This window comes from Notothenia coriiceps, unplaced genomic scaffold (assembly GCF_000735185.1).
Source record: "Notothenia coriiceps isolate Sejong01 unplaced genomic scaffold, NC01 NC01_scaffold00032391, whole genome shotgun sequence".
Lineage (NCBI taxonomy): Eukaryota > Metazoa > Chordata > Actinopteri > Perciformes > Nototheniidae > Notothenia > Notothenia coriiceps.
The window spans coordinates 401,628-415,083 of record NW_011365092.1 but is presented as its reverse complement, the minus strand read 5'-3'; the positions used below and the strand labels follow the sequence as shown (position 1 = coordinate 415,083).

Below are 13,456 nucleotides of genomic sequence, written 5' to 3'. Positions count from 1 at the left end.
AACTCAAAATAAATAGAAACACATAACTCGTTAAGGCAGACAGAGTTCAAGTTAATTTATTTGTGTGACAACGATACAGCCCATGCTTTAAGTATGGCTCAATAGGCTTTGAATTAACTAGTGGCATTATGTGTCTTATTCAGAAATAAATATTCTGACAATCCAAATAAGATGCACAGGTAACCTGAATTTAAACAATTAGTTCAAAACAAGAAAGAGCTTGTAAAAAAACATGGTATATTGTTTAAAACAAAAAGAGATAAGTACAGTACAAATCTGATGTCATCAGAACCTCAGGATCAATCTGGGAAATCATGTTGGCACCAAACAAAACTGAAATTATGACTTCAGCATGAATCCAGCATTACAGAGGTATTTGTGCAAGTTTGATACAGAATTTACTTATTTCTCTTCCCCCTTACCACAACATTATACAATACCAGGTCCCAAAGAACTGTGGAAAACGTTTAGTCTATTAACTAGTCTAACATTCACTTGTGAAACCCCTCAGTTTATACTGCATTGATTAGTTGACCCCATTCACCTTAAAGCAACAAATGCTTCAAAATATACTGTAAACTTTGCTATCGTCTTAAGCTTCCACTGGAAGAGGCGAACCTTTAAATGGCTCAGTGGTGAGGATAAAATGCCTGGAAAAGAAGAAACATTCATTTAGTGAAGTGAAAAAGGTACACTTATACACTTGAGCAGGCACTGAAAAGCTCATGGGTTAAATTACCTTTACTTTAATGTGTCGAGGGGGTTGGAAGGCTTCTTCTGGAATGGTCGAACTGAAGGACTCTGCCATGACAGTCTGAGCCGAGTCCATCTATAAGACTGGCAGTGCCCGCTGAGGTAGTGTTGTACCCACTGTCTACCTGCAAGCACAAAAAAGCAGTCTATATCAAATAATTTGTTTACAGATCACTTAAAACCTGTAGAGTTTTAAGCTATCAGGTGCAAGTTGCCAAATATTGGAGATATTGGGTCATGATTTCTTGAAAGGCAGACATCTTTACAGCTGTGATCTCTGACACTTGGCAACTCACACCAAAACAATGTAGATTCATAAAAAGCAAAACTTGTAAGAGGAAAAAAATGGGTTCAAATGTCTTTTTAAATGCTAATCAAAAAAGGGAAGACAGTAGCTCACAGTTCTAACTGGATGAAATTGCACCCTCGTACCTGCATGCTGGAATCGAAGGGTATGCTGCTCCCTTCTGCCAGAATAGATACAAACATAGGAGAGCCTTCTATTGCCGACACATTGCCCATACGAGAGCTGGTCAGCTGTCCCGAAAGCAATCCACCTTCCTCTTCTTCATCCTCCAGCCTCCCTTCCATCTCTGAGTCCTTGCCCTCGTCCATTTTCACAGGTTCCATAGGATCCAGGTTTACCCTCTCAGCGGCAGCGGAGTGAGCGTCGTGGGCAAGTGGTGAAGATGGATCTAGCTCCATAATGGGGAGAGAAGAGGAAGACGAGGCAAAGGAGGGGGGGGATAAAGAGAGTTGGTCCTCAGCCTCCTGATTGTCTTGGAGGTTAGGGTTGAAGATCGGAGAGATGAGGGGAGGGGACGCCAGGCAGCGGACTCTGGGTCGGAGCTTAGGTCTGGCATTGTGCTGAGACTCATTGTGGCAGAGGAGCTGGTGGGGGGAGCAGCTACGAATGGGAGAGCAACCCTCCACGAATGGACTCACATTGCAGGAAGGGAGATTTATGTCCAGGGAAACGCCAAGTGGAGTCAAAGTGCCCAGCTTCTTCCTCTCAACTTAAGAAAGAACACAGTTTGAAGAGAAACTTAGTAAACATTACCCCAGTGTCTCAAGTAGTAAAACCCAATCATACAAAGTTTATATTCGGTACGAGTCACAAATCAGATACCCTACCTGAAGAAATGGGTGTGCAAACTGCGTGGGAAACAATGGGAGAAATTGTGGGGGAGACCAGGCCGGCAGGAGAAGACCTGTCCGGGAACAGAGGACTGGTGATGCTTCCGAGGCTGCAGTCCCGGAAGCGGCCATTCTGAATGGGACTCGATGAGAACTGACCCTGTAGTAAAGAAAACGGTGTACATTTTTACTTAATTTTCCGAAAAAAATAATCCTTCTTAATCAATACTTATGTCTCACTAGAAGTGTTTGACTGTATCTACAGCGGCTCTACATTTGGAGTGCATTTTCTTAAATTTGCTGAGTTTGGGACATTTCTGGGCGTCAACTTTAAAAACATAGCAACCAGGTGCCGGATGTGAAGCATGAATTCAAAATGACACTAGAAAATTGTTGTGTTTGCAGCGGACAAATCTTACTCATTCTGCCTTTAAATTGACAGTTTGATCGAAATATAAAAAAACTTCTTTGCTAAAAACACTTGTTGGTTGTGATGTTAGACTTCTGTGTTGAGCATGAACAACATCTACAGTACTCTTTTGCAGTAAGTAAATAAGCAAAAGCTCATTATTTAAAATATTAACATTTGCATCACTTAACTTCGGCACTGACTCACCGTAGAGGGAGTAGAAGCCGACACCCCACAGGACAAAGGGGAGGCAAAGATGGAGGAAACAGTTTCCCTCTCAGAGCCTGCAGATCCTCCTCCTCGGCTCAGAGAGAGCCTCCCCTGCGATGTGTGGATTCTCTCCGGGCTCTCTGGGCAGGAGCTGTCAGAGCCGCTGAAAGCACCCTGGCCATCGAGGAAGAGTTTCCTTCTTAAGGAGGAGGAACTGAGACTCTCGTGCACGGCGTCACATGGTTCATCGGTGCGGTAATAATCCCCTGAGGAGAAGGAAGAAGCAACTTGATGGTGAAATACTCTCTCATAACACGGTCTGATATGACTGTGCGTGCATTTATTAGAGGTTTACCTAGTATTTTCTCCAAATCAAAAGCCAAAGGTAATGAAAGAGTTGTCTGACAAGCAACTGTAAAAGAAACATAGTGAAGATTTAAAAAAAGTTAGTAAATAGATACTGCAGAAAAGACAGAGAGATATGTTTGTTTGTAGAAAGTATTTTTGAATCCCCTTAAAGAAGAAACAAACCTGAGATTTTTTCCGGCTCCTCTTCAATCATTGCAGACTTAGAACCTACAAGAAGACACAATAAAGTAAATTGAACATCATTTTTGTAATAAACCAAACCCAAGGCAAAAACAGGGAGAAGGATATGATCATAAAAAGACTTTGTGCAGTTAAAATCAATAATAAACCTACTTTTGGTATAGATCTGAGCGACTTTACGGGTGTTTGGTGCAGCCCAGGGCGAAGGCACGATTGCTTCTTTGGTAAAAAACTTTATTGGAAGACAGAAAAATGAATGTGTCAAGAAATCATCAATATATGAAGTATCATTTAACAATATTAGCAATTTAATTATAGTCCCGTACCTGTTCAATAGCATTCTGACGCTTTTCTTCAATGTCAGTATCCATCCTAGAATAAAAGATTTGCCAATGAATTAATACATTTGTTAAAATACATTGTACTTGGATTGTTTGAGAAACTGCAGCAGAAGGTTTTGCTATAGTTTTTTTCAGCCTGCAGCAGTATTGGTGAAGAATGGGAAGGTTACTAAAGCAAAGAGGGTAGGGCAGTGTACTGTATGTGTCTGAGAGATATCCATGAACAGCTTTGTAAGTTAACTTGTGGATTTTATACTCAATGCAGGCGTGAACAGGAAGCAATTAACTAACAATTGCAGTTACCTTTCGATGTGGGGGAGGGTAGGCAAGTACTCCCTGCTTGCTTTTTGCATTTTGTACTACAACATGGGTTCAATTAGGATGTTTTAACCCTTTAAAAACTATTTTAGTTGTGTCATCATTATAACTTACGTTGGCACCTGCTGTGTTCAAGTACATACCTTGTCTGGCTGAGGTATAAAGACTGTCGCTGAATTTCCTCTGCGTCTATGTGCGCTGGGAGAAGACTGGCCATTTCATCTATTGACCAGTTAAACTTTGGTGGAGTCTAAGAGAGAGACAGATGAGGAAGTGAATAAAAGACTACATACCAGAGGAGCAAAATGTGTGGACATAATACAGTATTTGGATATTTGCAGTGAGAGATGTGTCAAATAGGCAAGTACTAAGTCCAAATGGTTTGAGGTGATGGGGTAGGTGTGTTAAACTTACAGCTTTACAACAAGACCTGGATTTGAAGACAGATGGGCTTGGCACCAGGGCTTCACGGAGGAGGTGGTAGTCATTGGGACTTTCAAAGGGGTTTCTTACTGAAGGCCTGCCTGGAGTCTCAGGAGTGATCTGTAGCTCAACATGGTCCCCCATCTTACCTGAAATATACCAGTCGGCATAAAGCAAACAACAGACATTACATTAACATGATCAAACCCATTAAAATAACTGCCTCTATGTATGATTATGATGAGTTAACATCGTTAAATTAACGTTAGCTACATTTCCCTGTTTCTATAGCATTAAGTAACGTTAGCGTACAAGGAATTTGGTCTCACGTTTCCTCCCTCCTCTTTCTTAAAAAACACTATACTAAAATATGAAAGGTATATTGAAATATGAGCAAGATAAAGATCTGCCGTTGTCACTTACAACTGTTAACGATCCAGAATGTTGAACAAACAGCTAAAAAACAATCTTCATTGAGGACTCGACAAACAATCAGCAGCAGCAACAGCGTTCAAACGTTTATTTCAATTTCGCCATAGGGTCCGCTAGCCAATAGAAACGTCGCAGGAACTTGCTGGTAACCAATCAATGATCAATTGTCGTCACTTCCTCCTCCAGTTCCGTGAGTTAGCATCATAGCCTTAGCATGCAAGCAAGCTAACTAGCTCCCAATATTACAATTTCTTATTAAAAACAATTGACCGTGTCTATTTTTGGGGGACGTATCTCCAATGACAGCGAAACGTTTAAAGTCGGACTGAACTGTTTTGAAAACGTTTTCTTATTTCCCGTCAAATACCTCTTCTCTCAGTCGTATTTGTTAGCTTCCTGCTTGCAGTCATTGGCTAACTTCACTCTTACACTATGGCAAGTGCAGCAAGTGCAAACTTAAATGCAGTCCGGGAGACAATGGACGGTAAATGTATATTACATGTATTAGATGGCTTTAAATTCAGTGGCAAATAAAGTGGCTTTCATAATAACTCCTTGCTCGTTTGTAATGGCATTGGTGTATAATAGGGCATCCATCCCTATGTTTCCCTGTTTTCTTTATATAAACTAACAATGAAAGGTATTGGTGAAGGCTATCTTCGAACTTTGATATGCAAAATAACGAAGAGAGATATATCTTTCAATTGCAGTCTGAATGGTTAAAAACAAATGTCTAAAAGTAAAGAAAACGGGCTTCCGCGCAAATTAGAATACGTATTTTTTAAGGCGTGTAACATCAATAAGTCACCTAAAGACTATTAGCTGTAGGTGTCTTCATCATATTGACCATGGAAACATACATCGGACATTTCACCTAGTAAAATAACAGTGCTGATAATGTAAAATCCTTATTGCATCTTATTATATAGGGTAACTTGTCACTTTCTTCCTCAAACAGTGCTACTGGAGATCTCCAGGTTGCTGAACACAGGTTTGGACATGGAGTCTCTGTCCATATGTGTGAGACTGTGTGAGCAGGGCATCAACCCAGAAGCTTTGTCTGCAGTCATCAAAGAACTACGTAAAGCTTCTGAAACCCTCAAGGTACAGAAACAGGCTCCAATTGAGCAGCTAACTTCTACATATTACGAATGGATTAAGGTTGAGTGAGTCCCACCAATTTGAAATAACCAGACTTCAATCTGGTGTTGTATAATACCTCTCACTGTCTAACCAAAACATACTCAATTTGCAATATGAATGAGGGAACGTTTTATTAATAACATTATGTACATTTGATAGATTATTGAAACCGTCATTTATTTTTACTGGGCAGCTTTTTATTCATTCAACTATCAGTTTCAGCTCTTGTTCAGATGATTAATCTCTTTCAAAACAACAGCTGACACCAGCACTGAAACTAGTGTATTGTGAGACTGAAAGTTGAGATGCCTACAGCTGCTGTCTTCATAATCGTTATGGCATCCCAACCTAGTTTTCTTCTCTAATGGAAAACGTTTTACAAAGCTGTTAAATGTGAATGTTTCCTGTTGGATGGTACAGGATAAGTTGATATGACAAAAGAAAATGGGTCAGTCATATGATATTCTTCCATGTCATGGATACTAAGGTATCCCTCTTGAGTATCTCAGGTGTATCAGGCAAAGCAACTCTATTGTGTAGGTGCTGTACAGGATAACGCTAAAAAGAACAAAGATTTGAAGAAATTCATGTCTGACTAGTCTAGCCATAAACTAATTCTTGATTTCCCAGAAAAGGGTATTTCAACACAATACAAAATTGTACATGCATATCTTGGTAGCATACTGCTAACAAATAACTTTTGTTTTGGCTGGACAGAAACTTTGCCACCTTTTTCACATCTCACTGTTTTATGTGACCATATGCATTGTGAACTATCTGTTTTCATGCTAAACTAATTTGCCTGGTAATATTTTTAATGTGTGGCTTTCATCTTCTGAGTGACTCAATCATAAGACAAAGATTTCAGCCACTATTGAAAAACTGTCATGTCGGGAAATGTCATGTCCTCCATGCAAGAGGAAAATTCCTCACATACTTCAGAATTGTGTCCTGTGCAGGTGTAGCCCTCCCATAAAGCCTGGGTAATTTGATTATTATCAAAATCAAATCATCACGATGCATCACTACCACTCTCTTTTTTCTTTCAGGCTTCTGAAAACTCCACTAACTGATGTTGCAGCCTCAGTATGAACTTTTAAGGGGAGGAAGCCCTGTTCCTGGCTCTCAAGCCACTCAGACCTGTCTGTGAGTTGGCCCTCAGTCCTCGGTGCCTCTTCAGTGACTGACTGATCCTGTTCCCTGCTTTGACTTGTGTCTGAGTATTTCTGTGGAGGTATCAACCCCAGTCCTCTGCCTAAACACAAGTCATCCCCCGACATGAGGCCATGCTCTGCCTCAGATTTGCTTGCAAGTGGAAGATCGAGATGGTATTAGCATTGACATCCTGCCTTCATTCAAGAGCGTTCTTCTAATTTCTGACTCTCAACTTGCACTTTTCATGATGAAATGTTTTTGACGTTTTGAAATATCTAATTTGTTATGAATGTTTTTTAATTGTATGTAAGCCCATAATGCATTTTCAACGTAACCTTTTGTTATTTCCATTGTCCGTTAAACCATCAATGATGGAACAAAGTCTAAATTAAAATGTTACAGTCAAACGGCCACAAGGTGGTGTGATGTCATTCTTTTTCTTATCTGAGGCACAGTTGATCATTTGGTGTTCGGTTGCAACTGTGAAAGTTTCCTAACTCGTAGTTTCCCAATGTTTAAGGCAATTTATTGAATTTATAAGGTACTTTTTATTTTTCCCTTTTTTATTAACCATGACATGGTTGTCTCTTTCTATGTTGCCTAAATCCCATTGTAGGATATTGCTAAGCTTTTTTCCCCCAGCGATGCAAGTCTTACAAGCTTTCAAATTGGACCTGAATTTTTCTGAAGGATTTTACAAAGGAAATGTTCCTTCCTGTCACACTAGGTGAAAGGGACAAAGATACAAACACCAACTGTGCAGGGGTGATCACATCAACATGTACAAAAGAGAAGAAATGAACAAGGGTCATTCTCAACAGCAGGATGTCCTGTTGAACTGAAATCTTACCCCCTTTATGTCCGCATTTTATACGTACCAAAACGTATTTGAGATTTATTGCAAACTTGACAAAAAAACACGTCTTTGATCAACCAGAAATGAAGCCTCTACATCATGTGTCTAACCACACAGAGCATTGTTTTCTTTCTCCAGCGTCTGTGAAATAGCTCTATTCATCTTCGAGACGAGGGAAAATGCTGAGAGCACAGAACATTCCTCCACAGGCCAATATACAGGCGAGGAGCGACCTCTCATCCAAAAGGGCTTGAATCAGTAGGTTTTTGAATATGTGTGTGTATGTGTCCCTGTGTGTGAGAGTTTAGGTGTTCACGCAGTGCTGTAGATGTCTACAAATGAAAAGCCCCTAAGCCATCTGACAGTCACGCCTCACCCCTCACAGGCACACTATGGAGAAAGCCAGCGAGTGAGCCGGAGAGGGTGTGTGTGTGTAAGCATTTCTGTCTTCTTCTGCTTTGTCTCGCCATCTTGACTGACAGGCCGTGAGTCTAAATCTCTGTACCGCTGCTTTGATCTCTTAACACAGTATCTCTCTGTTCCTCAATACTAGCATCGTGTTAGCCAAGTATGAGAGGCATACAGATACGGTGCAGTGGCTCTCCTTGATAGCTCGTGAGCCTGAACCACCCCTGGCCTCCGTGGGGGGTGAGCTGCAGGAGATGTTGATGGAGGTGGACCCACCTTGAGAATCCTTTTTCTTTTTTACAAAGAGTTATGCATGGTTGATTGGCTACTGTGGGCGTGGGATTCAGGATGTATTGCTCTCTGTTTGATGTGTTTGAAGGGTTTCTCCTGATCCTAGCCGGCTACTTTGATCTCTATTAAACAAAATATTCTCAAATCCCATAGTCCTGACTGAGAGATTAGCGTCCAAATATGCATAAACATCTAAGAGGTGTTCAACTAGGCCACTGGTCAGGTCACATGACTGTATTAACTTAAGAGGCAAGCAGGTCCTCGCATCTGAACTTCTAAAGGTGTTTATGTTTGTATGTCTGATAATTATCCAGGCCGATGATTATTTTTCTGATAAATGAGGGCAGTCTCATTTAAAAGTGAAAGATTGCAGTCCAGGTGTGCGCAATGGATTTAGAAAAATAATTAGACTGGACTGATTAGAAGTTCCTTGTGCATAAGGAGAGATGGTCTGTTGATGTTTGTACATCCCCTAAATTAAAGTGTCTCATGAATACAACTAGAGTGTAGAAGGAGAGTTTAAGGAAGAGTCAAAGACCTCTGCGTGCTCTGTTATATTTAGGTTACTAATTACCATTAGCCATAAACAGGCAGGTCTAATGGTCTCCCCGCAGACAAGAAACAAGGCTTTGTTTGTTATGTCCATTTCACTGCAAGTTTTATGATAATTTCAGGCGAGAATCTTAAGTTATACGATTTTATTTCTGGTGTGATGACAATTTAAAACTTGAGTCGTGTTTCAGGGAGGAACTTATTTGTGACAGATTTGATTTGAAGATTCAAAAGTTTTAAGTTCAAAAAGACATCGTCTGACAAATGTTTCACAGTATTTACTGATAATTTCATGTTGGCTAAGCACACTCTTTTTAAGTTCTAACTACAATTCAGGTTACTACTTTACTTCAATGTGCTACTTTCTACTTCTATACATTTGATTTCAGAGGGGATTATAGTGCTGTTTACTTTATCTGGAAGCTTCAGTTATTTTGCTAATGAGGTTAAAAAAAAAACTATGATATATATGTTAAATATGATGCATCATTACACTCTAGATTTAACCACTCAACCGTATAAAAAATAGGTTAAATTAGCTCCGCGGCGGCCAGGTGTAACCTTAACAGCTTTAACTTCAGCTTTAACAGACCATGCTGCTTTAATTTGTAGGAAGTATATTGTGTTATTTCTTCTTTTTTAAATCTTACATACTGTTTAAAGTTCAAGTGTTAAAGCAAGACTGGATTTTTTTGTGGAATTTTTTATTTCAAGTAAAAATCTAAATACTTCTACCACTCACAATAAATGACTTACTATATAAATAGATAGAAGCATATTCTTAATGTCCTGAAACCAATTGAGTGTAGTGTACATTTTAAAAGTATACTTATGTCTGTTTTCTAGCACCAGAGTGATTTATTAATAGTGTTATATGGCTTCTACCCTTCAGTAATGTGAAGCTTCACTGGCTGTATTTGCCCTGAGAGGAATTCTGTGACCTTGTTAGATCTTACTCCGATACACCACCCTTGATTACATACAGGCCACACTTTAACACCGTTAGATTATACTATTTAGGTCCCAATTAAATTCACAGCAAGGAAATTGGATCATAAACTCTTTAAAGGATCGTTAACAATCATTAGACGGGATAATGGCATGGCAATCAAAATATGTTAAAAGAAAAGAAAAAACTTCCAAAGTCTTTTAGTGACTTTGTTATTTTTGGAAATTTTCCAAGCTGATTAATGTAGAATTGATTGATTTACAGTTGCAATTAGCCGTCTTCTGCATAGATGCATAGTAATCATACATCTTCCTGCTTGTTTTAAAGTATTAATTGGTTTCATTAACAAAAGCAGTTAATTGAATAACAATTAACAAAGTTGGTGATGGCATCAACGCTGCGCATGCAAACTCCCTTGTGTTTTCCCTATGATGATAATGAAACCACCTTTTTATCAGATTGGAATTGTGTGTGTTGGACTATGTAATGACTAATATGATATAGGGCTTATTAGTTTATTTGAGTGGCTCACTGAGGCGTTAAGCTGGTGTTGAGCATGTTGTGTTTAACAGGTAGGCACCATATGCTGCCTTAATCAGACATTGGAATCACATTTGGTTGTTAAATTGTCTCCCAATAAAAGCAGGTAATAAAACAACTTGAGTTAATTCAATTTCAGGCGAGTTTGGATGAAGTGAACAGCTGTTTGTGTTTGTTGAATTGTTTTAACATTCCCTCTGTTGTGTTTTTTTTAAAAGGTTTAACTCAAACAGCTTGTTTGTTCTCCAACTTTTCTTGTACAAAATAGAGATGGAGGGTGGACTAGCTGTCCACTCTCCTTAAAAGAAGACAATGCCAGGCATATTGTAGTGACAGCTTGCATTGTGTGTGTGTGTGTTTAAGAGAAGGAGAGGGAGAGAAAAGACAGGAGAGACAGCATTTGTGTGTGTGAGAATAAAAAAAAACTGAAAAATAGAGAATGAGTGTGTGTGCATGTGTGTTACGCTGACAGCTTGTATTCTCCGTGATTAATGATGTGCTGTGTGACTTGATAAGTGCTTCGGAGGACCAACGCTTGTTTCAATTAGACCTTGTGAAGGTCGCGACGCCGCGCTGGCCTCTCATTATCATATCCATAATCAATCCACATTATCATAGGAGAATGTGGAATGGATGTGTGATATCTTGGTCATACACACACATTCAGAGATGAGCACACACACACACACACACACACACAGAAACCTAATCACATACCAAAACACAATGACATACACTCTCACTCACAAGAGCACACACACACCCTTCACTCCAAGTTGATTTGAACCATAACAGTGGCTGTCGGAACGGATTGTCTGTTCAGATTAAGTGTGTGTTTCTGAGAATTAAGCAGCGTTGATGGTGGTGGCATTTCAGATCCCCTCTGCAGACACAAATGCCAAAACATAATTCTGTCATCCCCTCCTTCTTTCTCTCTCTCACGCACACACACACACTTAACCAGGACCCTGGGGCATTTTTAATAGAGGCGAAGTGATTCGTATGTTTTTACTCCTCTAATGAGAACAGATTGAGTGGTATTTACACTTCATCGGCTGATCTAACCACCTACACATTTCCCTCATGCTTCTGCTGCTCACTGGCCAAAACAGACATGTGGAAAGGACCAGAGCTTGGCTTTCAAACAGCAACACAACATGAGCATTATCTCCATCTCTTTGGCTTCGGATGGCACTATGGCAAGATAAATAGGAACTGTTTAAACAGAAGAGCTGTATCCAGATATATTTTTCTTTTAGGAGGGAGTATGAATTTGTCATCGACCAATATTTATTGACTCAAGTGACACCAGCTGAGGCACTTCAGGACATAAAATGCTTTGAACAACTTTTTTTTCGCATATGCTATAATATTATACAAGACCTGTTTGATGTAAATCGTTGGTGTTCCTGTGTAATCTTCCACAGTTATAGTAGCCTATTTCTCCTCTGTATGGTACCCTAGATTTTTATACTTCAGTAACTGGGGAGATTTTACTTTAAGTATCGCTTCATTGTTTCATTTCATGGCAGTTTAAGCACAATAGCTGCTGTAAGAATTAAACCTGTGACCTTCCTGTTGTGAGACAAAGTCACTTCCCACCATCCTGCCACCTATAGACACTCATGTTGCTCAGCAGACTGTGGATGGATTAACTAAAATGAAAAATTAAACCAAATCTAGTATCTAAATTTATAATCACTTCTTTAGGCTGACATATTACTCATCATGCCCTTGATCATGCCACCTTTTTTATTAACTGTATCATAGATTTATTATCAGATGGTGCAACAAGCCTTTAAAGTTGCAGTGTACTGAGCGGGGAGGTTAAAAATGAACATTATTAAAGGTGGGAGTTTACAATGTGAATCAGCTCTGCTTAACACATGGCTTTATCGGTGTATTTTTCTACAGCTGGGGAAAGAGAGTCGTGACATTTCTTTTTGGCAAGGAAAAGGCCATACTCAGCAGGAGTTATCAAAGGCAAAAAGTAAAAAGTTCGAGTTAGCTATCTCTCTCTCTTTCCCCCTCTCTCTCTCTCTCTCTTCCCCTGGAGATACTCATGTTAAGCATAATTAAGCAGATTTGATTAGCATCAAGCCTGGCTTCCTCTCTTGACTTTTAATGAATGTAAATCTACCATCTACATCCTAAAGATTAATTTCTGCCAATTAAAAAACACAAGAGGGCTTATTGGAGAGAGGGGGTGGGGGGCTTGGAGGAAAAGAGTGTTAAAGTCCTTTGAGTTGGAGTACAGTCGGAGTTTTATCCTCTTCCCCCTTGTCTTATGGTGAGATGGTCTCTGGAGATCTGTGTCTCTCTCTCCCTCATGACCGAGATCATTATCAGCACAATGTTCCGTGAAAGCCACTTTGAAAGGACTGCGAGCTCCGTATGTAAATGGTGTGTGTGTGTGTGGTGTGTGTGTGTGGAATGGATGAGGAAACAGTACAGGGAACAGGTAAAGGGGTCAATTTGTCAAGACAAGGTTATTAACCCTCCCCCACCCCCCACATAACGGTTTGTTGGGGGCGGGGGTTACACTCTTTTTTTGGATCCTTTTGATTTCAATTTAGATCCTGATTTATGTTGATTTTGAAAGGAATTAATTACAAATAAAATGACATTAATGACAAAAAGGGCACCCGGCAGAAATGAGGTGCAACAGAAATTACTTGAAAAAAGGCAAAGCATCCTTAAGGTTTTTTTTAATTCAGCTGTTGTGGCACATTTGAAGGATTTGCTAATATTTAGTTTTTTTCATTTATTAAAGAAATATGGATATTTGGATAATTCATATTTTGTATTTCGTATTTGACATTTTAAAATAAATCATTCTAAATAAGAAGTACAGCCTACTTTCCTTACACAAGCCAAGCCTTTAAGTCAAATCTATACAATAATAATGGACCATGAAGATCCTGGTAAGAATGTATAGATGTAATTTTGTACAAATTGTATACATACATGTTATAACATTTAAATATGAT

General features: G+C 39.4%; 2 protein-coding genes across 2 annotated transcripts; one reads left to right on the top strand and one right to left on the bottom strand.

The window, feature by feature from the left end:
• Positions 1–13: 13 nt before the first annotated feature.
• On the bottom strand, positions 14–4,697 carry bora (bora aurora kinase A activator). The gene is made up of 12 exons (XM_010788969.1): positions 4,564–4,697; positions 4,132–4,289; positions 3,861–3,967; positions 3,385–3,430; positions 3,212–3,290; positions 3,041–3,085; positions 2,865–2,921; positions 2,507–2,775; positions 1,888–2,050; positions 1,186–1,769; positions 740–878; positions 14–650 (listed from the first exon to the last, which is right to left on the bottom strand). Exons 2-11 carry the CDS (start codon positions 4,282–4,284, stop codon positions 747–749), a joined length of 1,635 nt encoding a protein of 544 aa, XP_010787271.1. The 5' UTR covers positions 4,285–4,289; positions 4,564–4,697; the 3' UTR covers positions 14–650; positions 740–746.
• Positions 4,698–4,747: 50 nt separating this feature from the next.
• Positions 4,748–7,283, top strand: mzt1 (mitotic spindle organizing protein 1). Its single transcript, XM_010788968.1, has 3 exons — positions 4,748–5,056; positions 5,531–5,676; positions 6,765–7,283. Exons 1-3 carry the CDS (start codon positions 5,005–5,007, stop codon positions 6,786–6,788), a joined length of 222 nt encoding a protein of 73 aa, XP_010787270.1. The 5' UTR covers positions 4,748–5,004; the 3' UTR covers positions 6,789–7,283.
• Positions 7,284–13,456: the final 6,173 nt, after the last annotated feature.